We start from the raw sequence: 26,576 nt of genomic DNA on the forward strand, positions 1-26,576 counted from the left end.
ATTATATGTGTTAATAGATTCAATAAACAAACGACTTTCCAAACTACGAATCATTATCACGAATCAATATACATACATACATAAATATCGAATTTCAACTAATATGAAAGAAATTATAGCGGATATAACAAATGAATGCGACATAATTCGAGATTCAGTATAACGAATATCGACACTCTACGAATAATAACGAAATATCCGAAAACTAAGTAACGTAACATAATGAATATAACAGAATTAAATTATGTATTTTATGACAACGAACCGAAACTAAACGAAATTTCCCTTTTTGCACAAGTCTAGAATTTACTCTATTTTGGAATAAGGCTGTAACATAAAATGTGGAAAAAGCATTGTGAATACTTTCCGGATGCACTGTACATATAAAAATCTGTAAAAATATACTTTTTTTGTAGCAAATTTCTGTAATGCCCTGTTAATTTTTTATTTACGTTTTACAGAACGGAGAAGTGACCTGTGTGTCGCTTCCATGTCCAGCTATATCATGTCTACACCCAGTGACACCACCAGGAGAGTGTTGCCCACGCTGTACTGGTATATGTAAGCACAATGGACGCACATACCAGAATGGTGACAGCTTCCAGTTACCCGGGGACGCGTGCACGCAATGTTCCTGTAGGGTGAGTCCAACCTTCTAAATGCCATGCCAGACTGGCCATTTAATGTATCAGTAGGTGCTCTGGTGGACAGACAGTCTATCAAACCTCATGCACAGCAGACACATTTCACATACTTAGAGCCACAGTGCAGCACCGTTGCCACCGGAAGCTGAATTAGGTAGAATTCAGTAGCAGGATCAACAGGTATTTGTGGGATTTTGCTAGGGAACTAAGAGAAAACTATAAGTGCAGATAAACTCATAATTAAGTAATTTTTTTAAACCACTTGCGTACCAGCTCAATTCTGACACTTTTCTCATATATGTAAAAATCTGTGTTTTTTTTTACTAGAAAATTGCATAGAACCCCCAAACATTATATATATATTTTAGCAGAGGCCCCAGAGATTTTTTTTTTATGTCACACGGTATTTGTGCAACAATTTTTCAAAAGCTATTTCTTTTGGGAAAAATGCACTTTTTGAAAATATAAAAGATGATGTTATGCCGAGTAAATAGGTACCCAACATGTCATGCTTTAAAATTGTGGTTCTAAACTATGGTACTTAAAAATCTCCATAGGCAATACTTTAAAAAGGTTTACAGGTTACCAGTTTAGGGTTACAGAGGAGGTCTAGTGCTAGAGTTATTGCTCTCACTATAACGTTTGCGGCAATACCGTACAAGTGTGGTGCGAACACCATTTACATTTGAGGGCGTGACCTACATATGCATTTGCCACTGTGTGCGAGCAAGGGGGGATGGGGGGCGCTTTACATTTTTTTTCTTTTTTTAATTATTTATTTAATTATTTATTTTTATACTGTCCCTTGAATCTTTTTTTAATAATTTTTATTGCTATCACAAGAAATTTAAGCATCCCTTGCCATAACAATACCGCATAACAGGTTCTCTTTATGGAGAGTAGAGAGATCTGGGGTCTATAAGACTCCTCTACAATGGAAAGCATTAGATTAAAAAAAATAGATCTAAAGCTTTTCAAAATAAAATGGCATTGTTTACATCAGACTGGAACCGGTCCTCCTAGACCATAGAGTTTAGCTGAGGCCATCTTTCCTTTACTAATCCCTGTGGTCAGCCACCACAACAACCAGATCGGTATCCAGACTCACAGATCATCCCGGTAAGCCAGAGAACCACCAGAAATGGGGGGCGCATCTAAAAGTAATCCAGCGGCTAATCAGCCGCTCGGATGACTTTTAGCAAATAGAGAATCGCCATCTGAAAAAAACAATACTGGGGTTATGGCTTATTTCTGCAACCATAACCCCGATATTCTACTTCAAATCGAGGACATCTTTTGACAATGGCCCAGTAAGGAAGTGGTTAAAGGGATACCATAGTAAACCTGTCATTAGAGAAATATGGGGGGAACTGTTCTGACCTCCTGAAAATGCAAGTTGCTTAGTTATTATGCTGAACCTCTGGCTTTAATACTTTCTCAGCCAGGATTATAAGCAAAATTTAAGTTACCCAGCGCTGCTCCGGCCATGCCCCCTGACATGTTTCGCCCCAACTACCGGGGCTTGGTCACAGAGGTCACCTCTGTTAAGGACCATGGCCAGAGCAGCGCTCGCTGAGGCTATACACAGCCATATTCACATCTAAAGCACTGGGTTGGTTTTGAGCGGCGACTTACCCCATTTGTCCAGGCTTCTGAATTAGTGTCTGATGCCTGCTCCCACTTTCTGAATACTGGTAGGGACACCTGTTATCCTACAGCTTTGAGCGTTGCTCCAAGTCTACACCTGATCACAAATTGCAGTTACCCATTTAACATTTTACCTAGCTGTCATAGTGGTTGTGCTTTGCATTGCTTTATTATAGGTCTGTTTATCCCTAACATTGTATAATGGCTATATCCTATCTATTATAATATATAATGTAGTTTAATACAAGTAGGGTGCTATGTTACATTCCTAATGCTAATACACAGTATATGTAAAGTTAGTGCTTTCTGTTACAGAACAGCATTATGTGAGTCTTCTCATAAAAGTGAAACTTTTAATAACTGTATGCAAGTGAAAAAGTGGTTGCAGGTTCTTTATGAGTAATCTTCGTAACAAGAAACTTTCTATCACAAAAAAAAAAAAATAGAATTTGTATACATTTGCTTTTGTTTAAATTTTTTTTTTTCTCCTAACAGAATGAGCTGGTGAACTGCCAGCGTGTTCCATGTTCCCAAGACTGCAGTCACCCTGTGCCTTCCCCATTATCTCCTTGTTGCCCTGTGTGTGACCGTTGTCTCTATGAAGGCAATGAATATTCTAATCGGCAGACATTCAACTCCTTATCCAACCCGTGCCTCCGATGTGTGTGCCTAGAAGGCAGTGTGACATGTACACATGTTGTGTGCCCTCAGATCTACTGTGCCAACCCAGTTAGTATGCCTGGACAGTGTTGCAAAGAGTGCCCAGGTACTGATACTGCTGCAGTAGGATAAGATATGTCATAGGCTCTGTTTGAGGGTACATAAAAGACTTTTAAGTATTAAACAAGATCGGTATTGTATTATGTCCAAATTATGAGTGTGGAGCAAGATGTAGATAGGCCGGAGCCACTTTACTTATATTCCAAAATCACTAAACCCATATAAAGAGCATAAATTAATTAATTTAAATCTACTACACTGTATTATGATATCATTTAGGACCCCTAACGGTTTTTAATTTCTGATGGATTATTATCTTGAATGTTAACAAGGCCATTTGCTGACTACGCTTGGCCTATTTTTATATTATTAATTTTATTATATTCAATCATTTGCTATTGTTGCAGCGCATTTGTTTCAACTCTTCCCCCTTTTTTTCCCCCATCCTTCTTTTTTCCTTTTCCTTCTTCTTCTTTTTTATAAAAAAAAAAAAGAGAAAAAAGCTTGCATTCCAAGAGAGTGACAATGTATGTTATATGTATGTTTTTTTTTCCTTTCCTACTTTTTGATAACTTAAGTAAATTATATTTTGTAAGTTACATGTTTAGGATAGGTGTAACTTATTAGTGCCGGTTCACACTACGGCGACTTGGGATCCGAATGGTCAGACCTCAGGTTGCCCCAAGTCGCTAAACATAAGAAATTCCATTGAAGTGAATGAGAGCCGTCTTAAAGGGGTTGTAAAGTTTCCCGTTTTTTCACCTTAATGCATCCTATGCATTAAGGTGAAAAAACATCCGATGCTTAATGGCCCCCCCAGCCCCCCCCCCCCCGTTTACTTACCTGAGCCCTCGAAAGTCATGCGTCGAGAACGCGCTGGATTTCGGCCCGGTCTTCTTGGCTCTTCATTGGATAGATTGATAGCAGCGCAGCCATTGGCTCGCGCTGCTGTCAATCAAATCCAATGACGCGGGCACGGGGCGGGGCTGAGTGCTGCATTCTTGTCTATGGACGCAAATGCTGGACTCCGGAGCAAACCCGCAAGGTAACCCCCCTGGATAACCTCCCCCCTGGGAGGAGCCGAGACAGCCACTAAGGGACCCCAGAAGATGATGATCGGGGCCACTCTGTGCAAAACGAGCTGCACAGTGGAGGTAAGTATGACATGTTCGTTTTTTTTTATTTTAAAAAATCGAACCTTTAGTACCACTTTAATGTACACTACTGAAGTTGCTCCGAATTCAGAAAAGGTTCCTGTACTACTTCAAGGCGACTTCTAGGCAACTTGTACTCATAGATTTCAATGGAAGTTGCCTCCAAGTTGGATCCCTATCTATATTGAAGCGACTTTACAGGAAAAAGAAAATAATTTACCCAGGTACTTCCCATGTTTACCCAGGCAACCCCCTCCCTCCCACAGAGCTAATTATTCTATGATTGGCCACAGCCAAAGTCGCCTGTCCTGGAGGCAACTTTAAGTCACGTTGTAAGTTGCGCAAAGTCGCACTGAAGTCACCTCCAAATCGCCTTGCAAAGTCGCGCTGTAAGTTGGGTTGCCCCTGTGTGAACCGAGCCTTAGGGTGATATTTCATGCTTTGTTTACTTTCATACATTATATTTTGTATTGTTTTCTATTTGAATCCGCAATAAATGATTAGTAAACAAAAAAAGCCTAAATTACACCTGTTATGAGAAAACTGTTGGGGCCTTATAAAAATGCTAGCTACCTGTCTGTAATTCCAATACAGAGCCACTATTTCACATGCCAAATTTGTTGACAGGTCATATCATCATATCCTAAAATAATTATACTGACCCATCTTTTAGGTTAATGTGGATTCATTGAAGAGAAGTTTTTAGATTCCTATTTAATAAATGTAATTTTTCTGGCATTGGACAGTATTCTGTATAATAAATTCATCTTATTTCCTTGTTTATCATGCCCTGATTTGCGTGTTTGATATAAGCTAAATCCACTTTTAAAAACTCACTGTATACTTTTTTCTTATCTGTTTATCAGTATGCTGGTACCAAGGGAAAGAATACAGTGAAGGTGCACGCTGGGTGCCTCCCACAGATCCATGTCTGCAATGCACATGTAAAGTAAGTATACAAATGCACAAGTGAAATTGGACTTCTGCATTTCTGTCATTTATAGACCCCTCGTATATGGCTTTAGTTCTGTTTTCAGAACAATAGAAAACCTTTACGTAAATGACAAGCATGGTGTATGTATATGTACAGTATATGTAACAGTTTCACATTTCCTAGACAATGCTGCTCACAGTGGAGGGAATTTATCAAAACTGTGCATGACAACAAATCAGCTTCTAGCTGCAGCTTGTTCAGTTAGATTGGTTGTTATGCACAGCTGCCCCAGTTCTGATAAATACCCCTCAGTATGTTGGAAAATTGTATATACTTGCAGGTGTCATTTTTCAGGTATCTTGTGCATGTGTTTCTTTGATTTGATGCTTTGTGTTTCCTTACAGTCAGGCAGTGTACAATGTGAGCCTCCCACATGTCCCACTCTGCCATGTACACAACAAGTGACAGATCCTGGAGCATGCTGCCCTCGTTGTAGAGGTGAGCCTCAATGTAAACCTGTTCCTTTCTTAATAGTATCATAGGACCAAATAGATAGAACGAAAGTCTAGAGTTTCAAGTGCATTTGGTAAATTACAGTAAAAACTAATACCCACTTTAAATAATTTGGTAGGATCTGAAAGAAAAAGAAAACCTTTTATAAGCATGATATGGCAAGTTGTTGACTATCAGTAAACTAATTCTAATACACACATAACACATCTGATAAAAGTTTGGAGACTGTTGTCCCTCTTCGCGGAGCAATCTTTGGGTTCTCATTGTTTTAGTTCATACACAACTTTGTTGTCTGACTATTCTATTGTGTAATTACAGGTCACCCACTCTGATAGAACTAGACTGCTATCAGAATAGATTGGCTATTTTCCCTGCTCTCTAATGCCGTGTACACACGGGCGGACTTTTCGACCGGACTGGTCCGACTGGACGAATCCGTCGGACAATCCGACCGTGTGTGGACTTCATCGGACCTGCAGCGGACTTTTTCGGTCAAAAATCAGACGGACTTTAGATTTGGAACATGTTTCAAATCTTTCCGACGGACTTGAGTCCGGATGAAAAATCCGCTCGTCTGTATGCTAGTCCGGCGGACAAAAAACAACGCTAGGGCAGCTATTGGCTACTGGCTGTCAACTTCCTTATTTTAGTCTGGACGTACGTCATCACGTACAAATCCGTCGGACTTTGGTGTGATCGTGTGTAGGCAAGTCCGTTCATTCGAAAGTCCGTCGGAAGTCCGTCAAAAGACCATCGAAAGTCCGTCGGAAAGACCGTCGGACCTTTGATGCCGAAAAGTCCGCCCGTGTGTACACGGCACTGAAGACACAACACTGAAGAAATGACACTTTATTACAATATAAAGTAGTGAGTGTACAGCTTGTATAACAGTGTAAATTTGCTGTCCCCTCAAAATAACTCAACACATCCATTAATGTCTAAACCGCTGGCAACAAAAGTGAGTACACCCCTAAGTGAAAATGTCTAAATTGGGCCCAAAGTGTCAATATTTTGTGTGGCCACAATCATTTTCCAGCAATGCCTTAACCCTCTTGGGCATGAAGTTCACCAGAGCTTCACAGCTTGCCACTGGAGTCCTCTTCCACTCCTCCATGATGACATCACGGAGCTGGTGGATGTTAGAGACCTTGCGCTCCCCCACCTTCTGTTTGAGGATGTCCCACAGATGCTCAATAGGGTTTAGGTCTGGAGACATGCTTGGCCAGTCCATCACCTTTACCCTCAGCTTCTTTAGCAAGGCAGTAGTCGTCTTGGAGGTGTATGGGGTCGTTATCATGTTGGAATACTGCCCTGTGGCCCAGTTTCTGAAGGGAGGGGATCATGCTCTGCTTCAGTATGTCACAGTACATGTTGGCATTCATGGTACCCTCAATGAACTGTAGCTCCCCAGTGCCAGCAGCACTCATGCAGCCCCAGACCATGACACTCCCACCACAATGCTTGACTGTAGGCAAGACACACTTGTCATTGTACTCCTCACCTGGTTGCCGCCACACACGCTTGACACCATCTGAACCAAATAAGTTTATCTTGGTCTCATCAGAGCACAGGACATGGTTCCAGTAATCCATGTCCTTAGTCTGCTTGTCTTCAGCAAACTGTTTGCGGGCTTTCTTGTGCATCATCTTTAGAAGAGGCTTCCTTCTGGGATGACAGCCATGCAGACCAATTTGATGCAGTGTGCGATGTATGGTCTGTGCACTGACAAGCTGACCCCCCCACCCCTTCAACATCTGCAGCAATGCTGGCAGCACTCATACGTCTATTTCCCAAAGACAACCTCTAGATATGACGCTGAGCACGTGCACTCAACTTCTTTGGTTGACCATGGCGAGGCCTGTTCTGAGTGGAACCTGTCCTGTTGAACTGCTGTATGGTCTTGACCACTGTACTGCAGCTCAGTTTCAGGGTCTTGGCAATCTTCTTATAGCTTAGGCCATCTTTATGTAGAGCAACAATTCTTATTTTCAGATCCTCAGAGAGTTCTTTGCCATGAGGTGCCATGTTGAACTTCAGTGACCAGTATGAGAGAGTGAGAGCGATAACACCAAATCTAATACACCTGCTCCCCATTCACACCTGAGACCTTGTAACACTAATGAGTCACATGACACCGGGGAGGGAAAATAGCTAATTGGGTCCAATTTGGACATTTTCACTTAGGGGTGTACTCACTTTTGTTGCCAGCGGTTTAGACATTAATGGCTGTGTGTTGAGTTATTTTGAGGGGACAGCAAATTTACACTGTTATACAAGCTGTACACTCACTACTTTACATTGTAGCAAAGTGTCATTTCTTCAGTGTTGTCACATGAAAAGATATAATAAAATATTTACAAAAATGTGAGGAGTGTACTCACTTTTGTGAGATACTGTACATAAGCATGGACATCTAGTCCCGAAAAACATGCATGAGCTGTAGGCCACAGTATTGTAGTTATCTTTGCAGTATCTATGCAAAACAATTGGTAGTCACCTGACATATCCAACTCAATATATCAAGTTTTCTACTGACTGTAATGACCTGCTGAAGTGTCCAGATATAATGATATTGCAAATATGTAATTGTGAGCACTTCAGCTTTATGGATACCTCACGCCACCCAACAGTGGAGCTTCTACATTGGATGTAATACTATTTAAAAGGCATCCTTTCACTTCCACTACCATGCATTTAACACTTTTTTTTTTAAATCTACCACTTTTTTCTGTGAAACCTGCACAGCTTATGTTACACCATTTTTACATTTGTTTTACAGGCTGTATTTACAATGGTCGGGAATATAAAGACCACAGCAACTGGATCTCCAGTGTGGACCGCTGCATGGCATGCATGTGTGTGGATGGTGTCACTACCTGCTCCAAGTTGCAGTGTATCACTTCTTGTAGCAGTCACATAACATTGCCTGGAGAGTGCTGTCCTCTGTGTGCAGGTATATACAATATATTATTATCACCTTCTCTGGGTTTACCTTATGTAGTATCTGAATGATATTTCCTGCCTGAACTTTTCTCCTATCTAAATCTGTATCTGTGTTTCTTGCACATGTGAGCTATATTTCTGGTTTATTATCTGTCATTATCTTTTGATTTCTGGTAGTCTACATGCTCAACCTGCCCTTTCCCTTGTATTTCCGCTCCATCTATATATCATTTATACTATTTACTTGGTTCTACTGTATAACTTTACCTGCATTTCCTTTTAGACTGTGTAGTTAATAAAAAGGTGTATGTTCCTGGGGACAGTTTCCATCCTTCTGATGATCCATGTGAGATCTGCACATGTGAGGTAAGGGATTAAACTTCTTGTATGTAAGAGTTAACTTATTAACAAATACCTCTGAATGAAAATGGTGCCCATATTTATGGGTATATTATACCAATTAAGTTCCCATTGTCTGTATAGCGTTTACCAGATGGCCGCCAGTACAGACGTTGCAGCAGAAAGCAGTGCCCCAGCCTCGTGGATTGTCCCAAAAGTCAAATTTTGCCACTTGCTTTTGGCCAGTGCTGTGCCAGCTGTGCCCGTGAGTTGTAAATTCTAATCATATCTAAGTTGTTGCAGTAAAAAAACATGAATTACCTGCATATTTAATTCACTCTGTTTTTAGAGGCTCTGAGCAACTGCACAGACTTACTGGTGGGAAGTGAGATACAGGCTATTAATGACCCCTGTTACACCTGCCAGTGCAAGGTAAAAAAAATACATTCTAGAGTCTGATTATTCTATGTTTATGTCTTTTTTCCTCATTTTTGGATTTTATGGTTTTGTTTTAGGACCTAACATGGGTGTGTGAACATAGACCCTGCCCAGTTCTCAGCTGCCCTCGTTCAGAACAGATCACACCACCTGGTTCATGTTGCCCAGTGTGCACTGGTGAGACTTATTTTAGTGAGACTAAAACAAGGAAGGATTGGATGTTCACCAAAAGGAAAAAGTCAATTCTGACTTTTTTTTAAATCTCTTGAATTTTTGACCCACATAACCTAAACCTTTTCATTGCTAAAAATTCTATTATTGAAAACTGGACTGTATTAGAATGTAATGATAATTTGGTTAGTTACTGTTAAATTTTGGGACTTTACTATGTAGAAAAGTGCAGGCATGCATAACTAGATTCTACAGCTTATATGGTGGTTGTAATAATATGGTGGCACAATGTAATAATTTGTAAATTGTCCATAGACTAATAAACATTTTCCCAACAACTGTTGTGTAAACCACAAACAAACAAAAGATTTCCCAGCACACTTACCAGCAAGCCTGCAAAACAACCAAATTGACCCTGTTTATGTTAAAAACAGAGGGTTTTCTTTACACACGTTTGCAAATATATGCGTAAGCTGCAGTGCTTACATCAAGGGACCTCTGTATATACTGTGATCCTAACTCTAAAATTTACAGAGTCTCCATAGTAGGAGCACATCTAAAAATGGATAGATTAAGGGCAGGTATGCCTGGAAGAAGACCACCCTTCCTCAAAGGCACAGGATGTACGTGATGCCCAGCAAAAGCACAATGGCAGCAAAAGCATCCAGTGCATCCCTGTAACCAATTCAATTAACTGTACTAAAAATTGGCAACCACCCCAACCCATAACTGGCCTTTGCAGCAAGGTGTACGTGGAAAGGCAACATTACAAACAAACAAAAGATTTCCCAGCACACTTACCAGCCAGCCCGCAAAACAAACACATTTACCCTATCTAACAGTTTATGTTAAAAACAGAGGGTTTTGTAAGCTTACTATTTGCAAATGTGTGCAAACAAAATCCTTTGTTTTTAACGTAAACTGTTAGACAGGGTCAATTTGGTTGTTTTGCAGGCTGGCTGGTAAGTATGCTGGGAAAATATTTTGTTTGTGATGTGCATTGCCCTTCCATGTACACCTTGCTGCAAAGGCCAGTTATAGGTTGGGGTGGTTGCCACTTTTTTTACAACTATATTCCAAAACTTTTACAAGACATTATTTTACTAACTTAGTGTCATCCCTATACAGAATGTTTGGTTGAGCTTGAAGGACGAAGGGTTTCAGATGGAGAGACTTGGGCAGACAGACAAAATCCATGTATCACCTGCACGTGTACAGTGAGTGGTGTTTATGTTGACATTTCGTGGATATAGTATATAGTGTAGATATCTTAACAAGAACCCGCATAAAGCTGTTCTAATAACAATGTATGGTATGAAGCGTGTTTTTTTTTTTTTGTTACTGTTTTGGTGTAGAAAATGTCAAACTTCCTAATCTCATCTCATCTTGAAAATAATTAGTTAGAAAGGAGCTAATGATTTATTGGTAGCTATGTTGATGTGCAGACAGCAGAATGTAAGGAAGGCAAATGGCACCAGCTAGCATCTCATAGGAAGGCAAATGTCATCTGGCCTTCTGTGTACTGTAAAGTATGATGTAGCATTGACAAAGTATCCTTTCTTACAGTGTTACCAACCTACCAGATTGAAATTTACTGACACAACACCCAAAATTTACTGGCCCAGCCAAGTTTTTACTGCCATTTCCAAAAGTTACAAAATTACAGTTTTAAGTACAAATTTCACTATTTAGGCTACAAACTAGTACAATATGTAATTAGCAATGTGATTTAAGGTAGATAATAAGGCAAAAAACATATTTCTTATTTTAATTTCAATATAGTAGGTAAGTAGCTCAGGGACAGTACTCAGGAAGGCAAGAAATTAGAATGGGCGCCACACACATGAAATTGACTCTCACAGTGATACTGACAGCAGTGTGCAGCAGTACAGATTACCGACACGACATGTCCCCTCCTGAGTCACAGTGACAGTCTCTCTCCAAGCCAGGTGGTCCCTCCAGTCCAAACAGCACTGATGATCCCCCTCCTGGCCTGCCTTGCTCCCATCCCGCAGATCCACACACAAGGCTCTGGCCGCTCTGCTTGGCTCCCTTGCACCATGACATCATAGGACATGTTCAGGCACCGCCTCTACCAGAGCTGCCTGAACACACTGTAGCAGGCACTTGTATGGTCTCGGCTGGCTCTGGGCCGAGCGTCGTTTTTTACTGGCAACCTGTGCTTTTTACTGCCGTTTACTGGCAGGAGAAAATTGCCTGTTTTTTACTGGCTGCCAGTAAAAATACAGACGGTTGGCAACACTGCTTTCTTATATGATTTTTTAAACATAGCATAAACTGTTTAAAGAAAACTTTGTTATAAGAAAGAAATATGAGGGCTGCTACTTCTGATTTCCTTCTGAAAACACTTGTCTGTTAGGCGGACCCACTGGAATGAATATTATCTGACCAGGTACAAGTTTGTAGATTTAGAAAGTCAGAAGTTCTTATGTCGATACTTGTTTTAGGTCAGTGACTCAAAGAACTGAAGCTAATATGGTCAGCAAGACAGTCAGGCAGCCAGGCTTCTCACATGGAGAGGGTAATAGCCTTCATGTTTCTCTCATGACAAATGTCCTTTAAAGGTTCAGTCTTCTGAAACTCGTCATGGGTGGATGCTGATGCATGAATTATCAACTAATGGAATATCACTCGGGGACCTCAGAAGCAAAATTTTCACGTTGATGTTCCAAGGTCTGCTCCTACCTAACATGGAGTATTACTCTTCCGGCTGCATTCTTTGTAGTACACAATAAATTAAGCATTCAGCAATGAGATCACTGGGAAATACAGTGGCAGATAGCAGTTAGGCAGAGCTTAGAAGATATCTTCAAAGATCTACCCACAAGAATTTTTGAGCAATATAAAACAATTGTTATTAATTCATCACAATGGTAACTATCATACACCGAGATATTGATTTAGGTAGATTTGCCCTTTTAAGGAACCTATGAATGGTCAAAAAGCAATATTTTGCACATGTGCTACTCTTATGCTAGGTTCTTATCTATCTGTGTCCACTCTTGTTGGTTTTTTCATCTGTCTTTTAACATGCGTTGTACACTCCACATGGATGTGAACGGCCTAATTGGATTCAATGCATTATTATGACATGTGTTTTCGTGTGTTCCAAAATGCACATAAAAAGGCAAAGGTGGTAACCAGGCCTTAGGCCTCATGCACTTTGACTTTGATTTTCTATGCCTAGAGTAAAATCCCTTGTGCTATACTGAATGCAAAACTTATACACCCATAAAATACATTATATGTACAGATAAACACTGATGCATAGAAGCATTGGCATTTACACGACTGTGGCCAGGTACAGCCATTTATTTGTATGACAGGCTGTATGCTCCAGCTATGGCTCCCCAGGCGAAGAAAGCATCGGGAGTCTTATGTTAGGCAAATAAAATGCGTGAAAATGTCCACGTGCTTGAGGCCTTACTGTTCTATTTCTTTTCATACTTGAATGGTAAGCCTTGGCTCTGCGGGAACTGTTAAATGGACAAATGTTCATACAATTTTTTTTTTGTAAGAGTTATATGATTGTAGTGAGACTATCCCTCTAGAAATGATTGATTCCTGTAGTGAACAGTCGCATTTATGGGCAAAATTCTAGAAATATCTGTCTATAATATCTACATTAGTTGTTGAAATACTTTGTTTTTCACAGCTGGGGCATGTTGACTGCCAGATACAAGAGTGTCGTCCTATACAGTGCCAGCAAGGTGAACTAAAAGTGCGGACACCTGGAACTTGCTGCCATGTTTGTCAGGGTGAGTAGGCTGTTTTAGTCAATCTTTCATGGGACATTAATAATGGACTACTGCATTTATCTCTGTTCATAATGGTAGTCATTGTCAGTAAAACAGAAAGTGAGAGGAAATCCAAAATGTTGTCACCAGAACAAGAGGTAAAGGTACATTTTCCAATGGGGAGACCTGTTCTGGAGACAGCTGTCTAAAACGGAAAGTTTCTATGCTTTGTAGAGATTTTCTCTCACTTTTTTGTTGTGTTTCCAGGACAGGGAGTAAAGGAAGAGCTCCCCAATGGGAAACCGACAGCAAATAATGAACAAACCAGATTTTAACACATCCACATTCTATCCAAAACAAAAAAAAAAAGTTTGGACTATACACTTTAAAAAAACATGACATACAGAGGCTGTCATTGATTTTCTCTGTTTGAAAATGCTAGCCGCCTGCCTGTTATATGGGGCATTTGGCAACAGTGCTCTTTGGGTCAGTGACCAGGGACAAGGATCACGTTTTCTAAATTTAATCTGAATTCACTTGCTACATGCTTGCTCTGGGCCTGGGATTCAGAAAATTCTAAAGCTAGAATAGCCAGGAAACTAGGATTGTAAGAAGGAGGTCAGCAAAAGAAACATTTACATTTCTCTTCTGGAAGGTGTTCTTTATAAGCCTTTTGGCTAGCTGTTTGAATGGTATCAGTGACAAACATTATAACATACATCTTTCTCTTTGCAGCTTCAGCTGTATCATGTCTGTATCAAGGCCAGAGGTACTTATCTAATGAGCATTGGCAGGTGAACGAGTGTACAACCTGTACATGTGTTTCCGGAGAGGTGCACTGCCACAGTGAGAGGTGTCCACAAGTATCCTGTACTGCTGTGAGTTACAATGAATTATAATCATATGTTTTCTATAATGTCAGATCTACTTGCTACAGAGATGTAAAGCTACTCCTCATACAATATTTATTTCCTTATGATTATTTAGCAAGCCTTTATTCAAATTAGATCTAAACCCAGTCTGTAAAAACTTGTATAATCATTACCATATAAATGTGATTTCAAATAATTTTCCATTTTTTTTAAGTATACTGCTTTCCTTAAAATATGTGCTGTTCCTGCCACAAAGGTCCTTGTTCAGGCACTTCCTTTAATAGAGTTAAAATGGTTTGTACACGTATCTGAATTGCTCTCCGTTGTTGTCACCCTATCACATGCATTCTTGGTGGAGATTCAAGGGGGGGGGGGGGTGGATTTACTAAAACTGGAGAGGGCAAAAATCTGGTGCAGCTCTGCATAGCAACCAATCAGCTTCTAGGTTTGAGCCTAGGTTCACACTGAAGGAGGGTTTGAAATTGTGCTAGTTTAGCTGAACTTGCACAATTTGAAACCCGCATTTCAGTCCGATTTCGGGAGTGATTTCAGAGACATCTGTGCGGGTTCCTGCACAGATGTATATTGAAATCGCCCCTGAAGTCACCAAAAGTAGTGCAGGAACTACTTTCGGGAATCGGTGCGGCGTCACAAAGTCGGCGTTGCACCGATTTGGACGGTGCCATTGCCAGCAATAGGTGGCGATTTGACATGCGACATTCTGACATACGTGTCAAAATGGCCCGATGTGAACGTGGGCTTACTAACAAAGCTTGAGTGAACAAGCTGAAGTTAGAAGCTGATTGGCTACCATGCACAGCTGCACCAGATTCTGAGTGCTTCAGTTTTAGTAAATCTTCCCAAAAGTGTCTGTTCTCACACTCAATACATAGTTGTCTCCACAGCTGTTGTATGCACATTGACAGGAAGAGGCAGCAATGAGATGTAACTAAATGTCATCCAATTAGGATCTAAATCTACATAAAATATACTGTATATAGATAGGTTCTTGGTTACAAAGGACATATACTGGAATCAGGACATTATACAAAAAAATATAGTATAGTACCTTTTGTGTTTTATTCCCAGGGACAGTAATAAAATATTATTTTAGCAGAAAATGTGAAGCCTGGTTGACAGCTGTGTATTTTCATCAGTATATATCAGGTGTTATTCTTCCTTTTTCAGGATGAGACCCCAGCTCTGATCCCTGGCATGTGCTGTCCACACTGCATACCTCGCCCAGCCACCTGCATTGCATTTGGAGACCCGCATTATAGGACCTTTGATGGTAAAATGTATCATTTCCAAGGCAGCTGTACCTATGTCTTCAGTGAAGACTGTGAAGGAGGAGACTTCAGGTGAGGGTCCTTCAAATCAGGAGCAGAGCAAGTGTTATAGGAAGACTGGTTTGTATGCCCAGTCTGTTTCTGCCACTACCTTATAACATTATAAGTTTTTTATAATGTATTATGTGTTTATTGCTTCAAAAGACCTTTATAATTCTTTTGATTCCTTTTAGTATTCATGTGACAAATGATGACCGTGGACAACGCGGAGTATCGTGGACAAAGGAAGTGACTGTGTTGATTGGGGATGCTGTGGTCCAGCTCCTGCAGGACTGGGTAGTTGTGGTGAGTAGGGCATCTGTATTCATGTCTCTGCCATCTTAAATGGGAAATCTAGATAAAATCACAACAAAATTGATTTAAAAGGTTTATTCCGTTTACTTTACTAAGAGCATAAATGTATTTTTTTATGCAACTAGTGTGATTACTTGAATTTTTTTTATTATTAGCCTTCTTTAATTTCATGTATAGTGTACAAAAGAGCTTAGACGAGGATCAAAAATGCCAGTGGTAAAACTTCAGGCTCTGCAGCACTGTACATTTGCTGACAGTAAACATGCTGACAGGAGGAGAAAACAGCATGATTATGTTTCACTATTGTAGTGCTTCTGGTGGGATTCATTCTTTTCTATTTGTTGTGGTGGTCACTGGTATAAAAAGTGATGGTAAATACTGAAATTTTGAGTTGTCACAGGGACAGGAAATGAGGGAAGATTTTCAAATGGGAACACCTGTTCTGGTGACAGCTGCCTAAATGGGGATTTCCTTTTGGTTTTGAGAGAATTCCTTTAAAAGGTAATGTCTCCCCTTACCTTTTCTTCTGTGACCAACTCTAAAACTAGATTTCCCTTCATTTCTATATTGGTGACAGCAGTCACCTGGACAAACATAATGGTGGCTCTCCCCAAAGAGTACCCAGAAATAATAAAAACTTGACAAAAGGTGTTACCCTTACCCGTGCCATCCAGATCTAAGAGAGACTAAAGGCCCGAACACATGGTCAGAAAATCTGAAGTTAAACTTCGTCCGATGAACGATCTGCCAATTTTCTGATCTTTGGTATGCTACTTTTGACAGCGCATTACGAATTTTCGGCAGACAAAAACTGGATGTGCAGGCTTGAAAATTTTTGTCTGATGTGCCCACAACGTCCAATTTTCTTTTCATTAGTACGGTTTTCTGGCAAAAAAAAATCTGAAGAGCAAGACTAGGCATGCTCAGAAATGAAAGAACACATACAAAACAATTAAACACATTACGTCGCTTCTGACGTTGAATTCTGTCGTCAGAAAATTTTCTGATGGTGAGTACTCTCTTCAATTTCGATTTGAGACTAGCATCAAACAAAAATTAGTTCAATAATATGACCGTGTGTACAAGGCTTAAGAGACACAACATAAAGCAGAGAGCTAGAAGAGTATAATCTATCATTTTAATTTTGTAACACACCATTGTGTTTGTATTTCTAGGTATAGATGAAAATGACATTAGTCAGCATTACCTGAATATTTTATTCTGTCAATTTACAACTATTTTCCTTTACAGGTAGATTACCAGACTGTAGAGCTGCCATACTTAAAAGAACCGTATATATACATTGAGAGGAAGACAAACACTATTCTTCTGAACAGTAACATTGGAGTTAAGGTATTTGCTTGGATTTCTGTTATTGGGAGTATTATTGTGTGCACGTTGATGGTGTATCTATTGTATTTGAGACAGACAAAATATGATTTTGTGCGCCTTTGTAATCTTTTTCTCTGAGTCCATAAGGGGCACAGCTTGATGATAATAAGCAACCTAGGGTTATACGGCTGCCTTCAGGAGAAATGGGCACTATTCACCTAGAAAACTGAAGGCCTGCCCACTTGATGCTACAACTTCTCCCACCTGACACCTGCTCACTTGTAGTAAGCTAACCAAAGAGAAAACTATAGCATATGAGAGGTGGGCGCTGTGTCCCTTAATGGATTCCAGAGATTTTACGGTGAGTACCAAAAAAAAATCCTGCTTAGTGTATTCTCCTTTGAGGGACACAGCTGGATGATAATAAGCAACTCGTATTGTATAAGCTTTCAATGAAAAAAAAACAATTAGGAAAAAAGCAAACTAGGGATGTCCAAAAGCAGTTCAAACTGAGGGGCAGGAATACAAAACAAACATGGCTGAACCAGCCTAGCAAGGAAAAAACAAAACAGATGGAAATCAAGGGCATTACAAGTACTTTCACTTTTGCAGCCACATTGGGATAACATCTACTTTATATTTATTACATGGTCCACCTCATATGCAGCATAACTTAGAAAAAGGTATTTAAAATTCTTCTCACCACCACTATAGCTCACTGAAAAAGTATATGAGGAGACTCATAGACTCACACCAGTGAAAATAAGTCTTCCACATTCAATAAAAAACCTTGTGGGATGTAGATTTATGAGTTCTATGCATGGCCAGGACCACTGAATCTGATTTACCCCTGTCTCTTAGAACTTGGGTTTCAGCAGCCAGGCCATCAAAGGCTGGGAACAAGACGCAAATTGTAAGATCAGACCCTAGGATAACAGATATGGCCTATCTGGTAGAGGTCACAAAGCATCCATTAACAGTTGAAATAGGATGGAGTACCACACTTTCTGATACCAGTCTGGAGCTATGCAAATTACTGGAATGCCCACAGCCTTGATCCTTCAAAGTAGTTAAGGTTGTAGCTTCAGTGAAGGAAAGACATAAATCAGGAAGTACTGATCCAATGTTTCCATCAGTGCATCTGCTGCATATGCTGTTGAGTCCTGCATGCTGAAGACAAATCTGTCCTATTTGTTGATGAACCAAAAAGCTAGCAGATCCACATCCAACATCCCCCAAGGCAGATATATGTCCTGGATAGCCTAAAGTAATGATGGATGAATTGCTTACATATGTAGGATGTTAACTGAAAGCTATGAATCTTCCTTAGACCAGCAACCCTGAACAGACAGAAGGTTCAGAACAATGCCCTGAGCCAAAAGACTGGAATTCATCTTTACACTCTTTCAATTTAAGGGAAACAATAAAAACTTGCCCTCCAACAATGCCAGGAACAGAATCCTCCATAACAGAGATATCTCTGTTTGAGGATGCAATAGGATCTTCTTTTCAAGAGAAAGACTGTATGTGCCCCACACCATCACAGTTCTGGAGTAAAAATGAGCAAATGGGACTGCTTCAAAAGTGGGTTCCTTCAATCTTAGCACTTGCATACTGCTCTGCAGGGAAGGCAGACATCGCTTGAAGTTGCTGAACATGATTCTTCAACTTTGTCAACTTCTTGTGAGACAAAAAGGCCTTAGCCATGAAGGGTATCCAGGGAAAGACTCATATACTCCAAGCGATATGAGAGAATCAGAGATAACTCTCAAAGTTCAGAATTTGTTCGAAGTCTTCAAGAATCCACACTGATCCAAACCAATTCAATCAAAATCCCTCAATATGCAACTTTTGAGGTGGTGCATTGAGAGCTCAAAGATGGGAGGAATTCCTACTTTGTATTTTGCAACTGCAAACAGGTTTGAACAAAATCTTTTGGTTCGGGGAATGGAAACCTATAACCCCAGGACAGCAATCCTTGAATGGTAAAAATAGTTTTGTCCAACATTGCTGAGACATGGGAAGATGTGATGCAAGGAATCAAGGTGGAGGAAGATGGTGAAATTTTACTTTTAATTTTTATTATCACCAAGCTCTGTTTCAATGGATGATAGAGAAATATTTATTTTATTTGTAATGTTCTGCCAGTCTGCCACCTTGCTTTAATTTCTCTGCTTTTCCACTGTATTCATACCCTCTAGGTACAATGGAATGGACGATCCCATCTTGAGGTCAGTGTCCCAGGAACATATCGTGATCATCTATGTGGGCTTTGTGGAAATTTCAACAATTATCCTCAAGATGATTTCCGTGATCGAAGGGGTCAGATCCTTCTGTCTGAGGCCGCCTTTGGAAACAGTTGGAAGGTGATGAAAATGCTGCAGCGTGACGAGTAGCATTCTCTAGCTATTCATTTCTAAGGCTCTTTATCTCTTTACGGTTTTGTATATTTTGAAAGCCTCTATAATATGTAGTCATACTGTTATGATGATCTGCATAGCTGTATGCTGAATTACATTTCTGCTCAGTTTTATGATTTAAATGTTTTTACACAGGTGCAAAGCAGTAACGACTCCTCCAGTGGGTGCTGGGATGGGCAAGATGTGGACCCCTGTAAACAGGCTGGATATCGTGCTAGGAAAGAAGCCAATGGTCGTTGCAAATTACTAAAGTCCAGTGTGTTTGAGCCATGTCACAGAGTAGTTCCACCAGAGATGTTCTTTGCTTCATGTGTATATGATCTGTGCGCATGCGGAGCAGGAGATGAGTGTCTGTGTGATGCTCTGGAAGCATACGCATCAGAGTGCAGGGAGGCTGGAGTTGTGTTGCAGTGGAGGTCTCCAGCACTATGTGGTATGTACAATGTTATCTGTTGAATCTTATCTTGGTAATATATTTTTGTAAAAAATGTGTAGTTTTGAACGAAAAATTATTTGTGTCTCCATAAAATAAAGCGAGAAAAATTATTTTTAATTCTGCATTGTTTTATTAAGGATTTTTACAACATATAAACATCCTAGTGGACTTAATTTAAAGTGATTATTAAGCCACTCTAACATCTTTATATTATCCGCGCTCCTAATCATGTGTCCCCCTATGTGTGTGATTTATTAAAAATTATACCTCATTTCAGAGTGCCGCTCGACGCTCTCTGCTCTCCGAGTCTGACAGCTGCAGCGGGCAGGACCGAGATTCCCCCACTGACGTCGGGAGGGGAGGAGGAGAGAGCTGGTTGGTCACGTAAGCACCGAGTGGCGCTCTGAAATGAGGTATATACTGAATTTAAAAAAAAAAATCACACACACAGGGGGACACAGGATTAGGAGACAGCGATGATAGTATAAAGATGTAGATGTTATTCCAGCAGCAGGTATAGTAAAGTATAGTTTTATTTTAAATTTAAAAATATTTTTTAAACATTTTTTACACAGAACTCCCTTTAGCACACCTAATGCAAAACTTTGACATTTGTTCTGTTAAGAAAAGGGGTAAAATATGTAGCAATAAGGGTTGGATTAAAGAGGAAGTAAAATCCCATGGTTTGTTTGTACCTATAGGTAAGCTTATATGAGGTTTACCTATAGGTACTGTAAATATCTCCTAAACTTGCAATGTTTAGGAGATATTTACTGTATACCCCGCCGATTACAGCAGCGGCGCATGCGCTCTGAAGGAACGCCCGTCATTACGGCTGCGGCCACTTACACCACCGAAGCCCGCAAACTCAGCAGTGTGCGGGCGCCGCTGGGGGGGGGCTTCGCTCTAAGGTAAGTATTTCATAATGAGCTAGTATGCAATGCATATTAGCTCTTATGCCTTTGTCTTACAGGTTTGGGTTTTTTTGGGGAGGGGGGGTTTACAACCTGAGCAAGGCAAGTTGGCATAGATATCAGAGCCAAAATGCCTAGACAAACACTGTTTCATAATTTTTCTATTGAGTTTTTAAAGTTTCATACAGTGTACTACCAGGGCTGGCCCTAACATGGGACCCAGTGGAACCATGGCTCCAGGCGGCATTTAACAGGGGGCGACAGCCAGGCCGGCGAGAAGTTGTGTAGCGTGGGGGGTGCAGGGGGTGCCGTGGCCCTGGGCGCGACATTTAGGGGGCGAAATTTCACGCCAGTATGTGCCACTACTGGCTGCCTCCTCCTAATTTTAAGTTCCTGTGTCACCCGTGCTCTGGCCGCCATGTTCAGTGTCCGGCGCCCTGTGATTGGGTGTATGGGGGTCATGTGAGGCGTAGGGCTGGCCTGCCCGCGATCGCGGTTGCGCCTGAAGTCCCGCCTCCGCATATGACCCCCATACGCTCAATCACAATGCGCCGGATACTGAATATGGCAGCCAGAACGCGGGGGAGACAAGCAAAAATGTGAGCCGCCGCGGCCGCAGTCTTCTCCTCCTCCTATCCTCCGGACCGATGCAGGCCAGGACAAGAAGGTGAGTGAGACTCCCCCGTGAGAGTCGTGTTACTGGCCCCGGGGTGATGAGAGAGAGAGAAGGAAGGAAGGAATACTGTAGGCAGGACAGTATAGTGTAATATGTGGTCAGTGTAGTGTAGTATAGTGTAGTATAGTGGACAGTGTAGTGTAGTATAGTGGACAGTGTAGTGTAGTATGGTGGTCAGTGTAGTGTAGTATAGTGGACAGTGTAGTGTAGTATGGTGGTCAGTGTAGTGTAGTATTGTGGACAGTGTAGGGTAGTATAGTGGACAGTGTAGGGTAGTATGGTGGTCAGTGTAGTGTAGTATAGTGGATAGTGTAGTGTAGTATGGTGGTCAGTGTAGTGTAGTATAGTGGACAGTGTAGTGTAGTATAGTGGATAGTGTAGTGGTCAGTGTAGGGTACAGTATAGTGGTCAGTGTGCTGGACAGTGTAGAGGATAGTATAGTGGTCAGTGTAGAGGACAGTATAGTGGTCAGTGTAGTGGACAGTATAGTGGTCAGTGTAGTGGACAGTATAGTGGTTAGTATAGTGGTCTGTGTAGTGGACAGTATAGTATAGTGGTTAGTGTAGTGGATAGTATAGTGGTCAGTGTAGTGTAGTGAACAGTATAGTGGACAGTACAGTGGTCAGTGTAGTGTAGTGAACAGTATAGTGGACAGTACAGTGGTCAGTTTAGTGTACAATGTAGTGTAGTGGACAGTACAGTGGTCAGTGTAGTGTACAATGTAGTGTAGTGGACAGTATAGTGCAGCGGCGCTTTGCCGGTGGTTCGAAAAGGCGCTGCCCATTGATTTCAATGGGCAGGGGCGCTTTAGGAGTGGTGTATTCACAGCTCCTACAGCTTTTTGGGGGCGGGGGCAGCATTTCATTCTTGGTCCCAGGCAGTACCATGTCTTGGGCCAGCACTGTGTACTACTACACTTTTTAATTTGTGCCTATTGACCAAACAGCTTTCGGGGCTGTGTTGATGGACTCTGGGCTTGTGTCCATGACATCAGTTTAACATCAGTATGATATGCTTCTGAGATCATATAGAATCCATTGCGGTTTAGTGATTACTGACTTTATTGATGCAGTTATGGAATGCAGTTTGTTTACATGGGATCCATATCATGGTCTGAAAATATCTACAACTGCAAGTGTAAGCTCCAAATGCCTTTTTGCAGAGAAAAATAGTTGATGGTCTTCAAATAGTGAAATTGCTTGTATTTTTTTAGATCTGGATGTATCATATCTGTAGTGCGATGTCTTATTTACTGTAAATGTTTTTCTTCTTACAGCTGTTGGATGTCCACATGACAGAGGTTATGTGTTCGATGAATGTGGCCCTCCCTGTCCCAAGACATGTTTCAATAAAGATGTTCCCCTTGGAGTTCTTGAGTCTCACTGTTTTAAGCCATGTGTTCCTGGCTGTCAATGTCCAGCTGGACTGGTAGAACATGAATCTCACTGCATTCCACCCGAGTCATGCCCAAAGATTATTCATGGAAACCTCTGAATTTATAAAACATGTACACTTCCAGCATGATCATGTATGTGTGAAAGAAGTGTTTTAATCTGCTTGGTGAATACACAAGCTTTCCTTTCCTGCACAGTAAAAAGTGTAATTCACATGTTTTCATCATCACAGTCATGACCTAAAATATGAAATGTGTCTCACGCTTTTCTTTTGTTTTTCAAAGTGCATTTGATGTTCAGCTTCCCCTTTCAGCAGCATAGCCACCTAATTAGCCATCAACAATTACTGAAATGTCTATAGTGGGAAAATGGAGGACATAACAGCAGTCATAAAGACTTTCAACCAAAAGAACATTAATTCTCCATTTCATTTCTGAATGAAAATTAAATTGTGTTTTGGTAAAACAGCATTGTTTGTGACTGATTACATTATCAGAACACACTATGATTCCATCTCTTATACTGTACAAAAATGTAACCAAATTGAGAACATAACTAATTTACCTTGCAGTCAAGTTTACCTAAATGGATAACTCATGAACTAAATATTAAAACACACTGCATTTATTATACACCATTTTCTTTTGCCCCCATCTATTTATCTGTTTTGACTTGTTTCATATGCTGGGACATTAGTGGCTGCTGACAGATGAAATCTGTACATTGATTCATAAGTGTAGGTGAATATGTTAATAAACATAGGTGAATGGAATTTTTTTCTGGACAGTTGTAATAATAATACAGTTATAAAGAGACTGGCACGAATTAATAACATTGTTCCATCAAATAACCTGTAAGGGAATTCTTTTTAATTATGGTTGGATATATGAGAAGGCCTGGCAAGCCTGGGCTTAGTGTAGTGAGGGTTTTCTGGCCTGCCCAAAAAATCTGGACTAAGGTACTGCCTCGTGTCTTCACAGTAGTGGGCCATGACCATTTATGCTACAGTCTGTCATAAACTGCCAAAAGTAGGGCAAACAGTTGTGTACTACTGACTGCAAAAAGTAAACCATTTTCCGTGATTACTGCAACCAACCATATGGTCTTTTTTCCATTACTATCCTAACCATAGAAAATTGTCTTGAAAACGACACAGTTGTGGTGGCCACAGAAAACATTTTCCCTGTTTTTAACTCTTCTATTTATACTTCCTAAAAATACAATACATATCAGGATACTTACTGAAACAGCTGAAGGTTTGAGAAATAAATTACATTTGCGTCAATGCACCGCTTTTTTCCTTGTGTTGATATATGTGGGCTGTGCTGAACATTTGTGGTGCTTTGATTGGATACAAATGTGGATTTAGGTACAGTTAATTTATTACCCTGTGTATCCACTCCAAAAATAAAGTGCCTCTAGATGACAATTTAAGCAGCAGCCATATTACTAGATTAGAAAACGGAATTATTTCTCAGTTTAGCTCCTGTCCACACTGGCTGGCTTAACTCAGGTTGTGACCAAGCTGTGATCTGCTCCCAGGTCAGCCATGGTCACCCACTGACCACATTTTATTTTTTAGTCTAGTTCTCCTAATTTTGATTATTACTCATCATCACTGGTGTCTTTTTGGGGCTAAGCTGTAATAAAACCAGTGTCTTCTAAAAATGCATTAGTAGAATTAACATGCAATACTCATCATATTGAACAAAAATTAAGACTACAAAGATTATGTAAATATAATAGAAATATTAGGTTTCTTTAAATGATGCAAAGTGGCAATAAAAACAGATTTCATTATTTGCCTAAATTGACTAACAATGCACTGAAATCTGTGGACTAATGCACTTGCGCATAATGCAATGAAATATTTTCAATTTTTTATTTATTTTCTGTTGCTGCACTGGATTTTCCCAGCAGACTAGTTACAGTAAATCTAGTTACCATGCTCTGTGCCTTAGATAGCACATACATTCTCACATTATTTGTGGCCTTGTCACCTCAAACTTGCACACAGACCTACTGCCTTAAACCTTTGGAGTTAGCACATGTATTTCCAATCCTCTGTGAGGTGCTGATGGACTTGGAGTTGTTGCTCATGCTCACTCACTAATAGAGATTACTTTTGTAAAAACCACTGTTTTTTTTATACTTATAGATTGTCATATTTATATATCCTTCTTTTTTTATGACTTTGTATTCAAAAGATAATGACATTTGTATTTATTGTTACATATTCAAAAATAATAAAGATGGTTTTAGTTCTGTTTAACAAGTGCTGTATTAGTTTTAATTTATTCCTAAAACTTGTGCATATTTATTCATTGCTTGCATCGATGGCATAACTACAGCTGCAGAAGCACAAATAGTGTTCTAATTACAGCCAGGCGCCACCCCCCTAACCTCCATGCGCCCGGCCCTAATCTCCATGCAGGGCACTGGATGCATTGATTTATGGGGTTTATTTTTTGGGGGCGGGGGGGGGGGGGGGTTTGAAGCACGAGGCTCTAATTGGCTTTAGAAAGGGTGGGCTCCGGGCCTGTCCTTAAGACCCGCTTCCTGATTGGCCGGGAGGAGATATATTCTGTGAGGGTAGTAATCCTTTCACCAAGCGATACACCACGTGCTGGGGTCCCCAATGAAAACTCACTCACCAGAAATAAGATCAATAAAAGCCTTGATTAATAGTAGTAAATCTGCATCAATATCCAAAGCGACCACCAGATGTCAGTATTATTCCCAGTAGTTCCAATAGGATATGTAGAAGAAACAAAAATGCTCACATAGCGTGATACTGCTAAACATCTTTATTTGAACCATCCAAACATCCCCTTAAAACCATGCGTACCAAAATTTAATAAACATTGAGCAAAGATAACAAAGTGCACTGTGCCTGATTGCGTCCTCCAGTCGTGAAAACCTGTCAGGAGCGCTCCCTGTGCGTAGCCACAGTCACAGTCACTTCCTGGTTCCTCGGTTGGTGGAGCGCATGCGTCACTTCCTGTGCGACACGTCCCTAGCGTTTCGTCACTTCCTGGACGGAAGGAAGTGCGGGACGATCGACCGAGAAACGGGGGGCTGCTCTGAGGTTTGTTTGCTGCCCCCCCAAAAGAAATTGAAGCACCAGCTGCCACTGATTACAGCCCTAGCAGCACACAGTGTGGTGTAACTACAGTCCTAGCAGCAGACACAGTGGTGTAACTATGCCCAAAGCAGCACAGAGCTTTGTGTAACAACAGCCGTAGCAGCATACACATACACGACAGCAGACACACAGTGGTGGATCTACAGCCATAGCTGTACCCCCAGTCGGGTATTTAAGTATTGCCTGGAGATGGGCTTTAAAGTGACTTTATTTATGTTTTTATACAAAGTGATCACCTTCTCTCTCCCCTTAATCTGCTTCTTTTCCAGTTCAGTTATTCTTTACTCATAGATTAGATCCTCAGTATTCCTTCTTAATTTAGTGCCATTCTATGCACCTTTCAGCATTATCCTATTTTGCAAACTGGTGGCCAAAACAACCTCCGTATTCAAGATGAGGTATTAATTATGCTTTTTATGGGGGCAAGATGTCTCTCTCTCTCTCTCTCTTACGCTTGAGTCTGTGGGGCTAATTTGCTAAAGA

At 40.6% G+C, this 26,576-nt stretch overlaps 1 protein-coding gene across 1 annotated transcript in view; it reads left to right on the forward strand.

Moving 5' to 3' along the window:
• KCP (kielin cysteine rich BMP regulator) overlaps positions 1-25,217 on the forward strand; it is a 158,048-nt gene extending 132,831 nt beyond the window's left edge. Inside the window, exons 37-54 of the mRNA XM_073619328.1 lie at positions 462-641; positions 2,787-3,057; positions 5,032-5,114; positions 5,504-5,597; positions 8,392-8,565; positions 8,839-8,921; positions 9,039-9,159; positions 9,244-9,326; positions 9,410-9,509; positions 10,632-10,720; positions 13,180-13,282; positions 13,997-14,139; positions 15,322-15,494; positions 15,656-15,767; positions 17,028-17,129; positions 19,310-19,474; positions 19,664-19,961; positions 22,831-25,217. Coding sequence (XP_073475429.1) covers positions 462-641; positions 2,787-3,057; positions 5,032-5,114; positions 5,504-5,597; positions 8,392-8,565; positions 8,839-8,921; positions 9,039-9,159; positions 9,244-9,326; positions 9,410-9,509; positions 10,632-10,720; positions 13,180-13,282; positions 13,997-14,139; positions 15,322-15,494; positions 15,656-15,767; positions 17,028-17,129; positions 19,310-19,474; positions 19,664-19,961; positions 22,831-23,048 — 2,592 coding nt within the window. The 3' untranslated portion in view covers positions 23,049-25,217. The remainder of the gene's footprint in view (positions 1-461; positions 642-2,786; positions 3,058-5,031; positions 5,115-5,503; positions 5,598-8,391; positions 8,566-8,838; positions 8,922-9,038; positions 9,160-9,243; positions 9,327-9,409; positions 9,510-10,631; positions 10,721-13,179; positions 13,283-13,996; positions 14,140-15,321; positions 15,495-15,655; positions 15,768-17,027; positions 17,130-19,309; positions 19,475-19,663; positions 19,962-22,830) is intronic.
• The last annotated feature ends 1,359 nt before the right edge of the window (positions 25,218-26,576 follow it).

This window comes from Aquarana catesbeiana, linkage group LG03 (assembly GCF_042186555.1).
Source record: "Aquarana catesbeiana isolate 2022-GZ linkage group LG03, ASM4218655v1, whole genome shotgun sequence".
NCBI classification, from domain to species: domain Eukaryota; kingdom Metazoa; phylum Chordata; class Amphibia; order Anura; family Ranidae; genus Aquarana; species Aquarana catesbeiana.